Here is a 967-nt window from a genome sequence, read left to right as displayed (position 1 = left end):
CACCAGCACCCCCAAGTCCCTCTCGGCAGGGCTGCTCTCGATCCTTTCTTCCCCCAAGAGTGATCACCCTGCCGGGCTGCTAGTGAACATACCGTAACATCCCCTCATCTACTGCTGTGGAAAAACAGCTCCTTTGCAACACTGACAAAAAAATCACAGAATAAAGAAAGTAATGGTTGGGGAAGAGCACATACAAAGTCCACTGGTCACATCAAGGACCTTACCAACCTTTTTCCCTTACCTTTAATTAACTCTGGTTTGTAGGCTTTTCTTAGCTGCTCTAGGAAGTTGTTATAAAAACACTCCGCCTGCTCTGTGGGCATTGCCATGTGGTAGTCGGGCTTGTTTCCTTTCAGGATGCACTGGAGAGTAAATTGGCTCACGCACAACACCTCATACTGTTTATCCATCACGCTTTTGGACCAGTGCTTCCCACTTTCATCTTCAAATACTCGCAAGTTCAAGATCTTTCGAACCCTAGGAGGAGAAAAAGATAATTCCTAAATTGTCCCATGCAGGATCAACACATAGAAGCTAATGCCTACTACACGGGATGAGATAAAAGGGAAGGCAGCTGCATATTCATTCTGCCTTCATATAACAAGATATCCCTTTGTCCCTTCCTTCCTAAACCATGGGAATTTCATCACATTAGGCAGAGCCATAACCAAGAAAGCCCTTACATGTAACATTGTCAGACCGTTAATTAACATCATCATTTGACAGAGCATGGGATCAGGATAGAATAACTGCAAGTTACAGGGTGACATAAAGACAGCATAGGAAGTAAGAAAGCTTACTCTTTACTATCTGATTTTATATGTCACAACATTATTTAACATGTGAATAGCTTTGGGAATTTTAATCCTCCCACCGCACTGGCAAATAACACTCAGTAAGAAATGAGATCGTCCTAATCTATGGTTGTTTCCAAACATGATTCACATATGTTCCTCCAGCTTTGTCA

General features: G+C 42.7%; 1 protein-coding gene across 1 annotated transcript in view; it reads right to left on the bottom strand.

Annotated features, from left to right (window-relative positions):
* Positions 1-967, bottom strand: part of DTD1 (D-aminoacyl-tRNA deacylase 1) — a 31327-nt gene that overhangs the window by 23755 nt on the left and 6605 nt on the right. Inside the window, exon 3 of the mRNA XM_035897080.1 lies at positions 242-477. Within this exon, the coding sequence (XP_035752973.1) occupies positions 242-477 (236 nt within the window). The remainder of the gene's footprint in view (positions 1-241; positions 478-967) is intronic.

The sequence above is a fragment of the Egretta garzetta genome, unplaced genomic scaffold (genome assembly GCF_000687185.1).
Source record: "Egretta garzetta isolate BGI_Z169 unplaced genomic scaffold, ASM68718v1 scaffold17, whole genome shotgun sequence".
Classification (NCBI taxonomy): domain Eukaryota; kingdom Metazoa; phylum Chordata; class Aves; order Pelecaniformes; family Ardeidae; genus Egretta; species Egretta garzetta.
The sequence above is the reverse complement of the archived record's forward strand: the minus strand, read 5'-3'. Positions and strand labels throughout refer to the sequence as shown.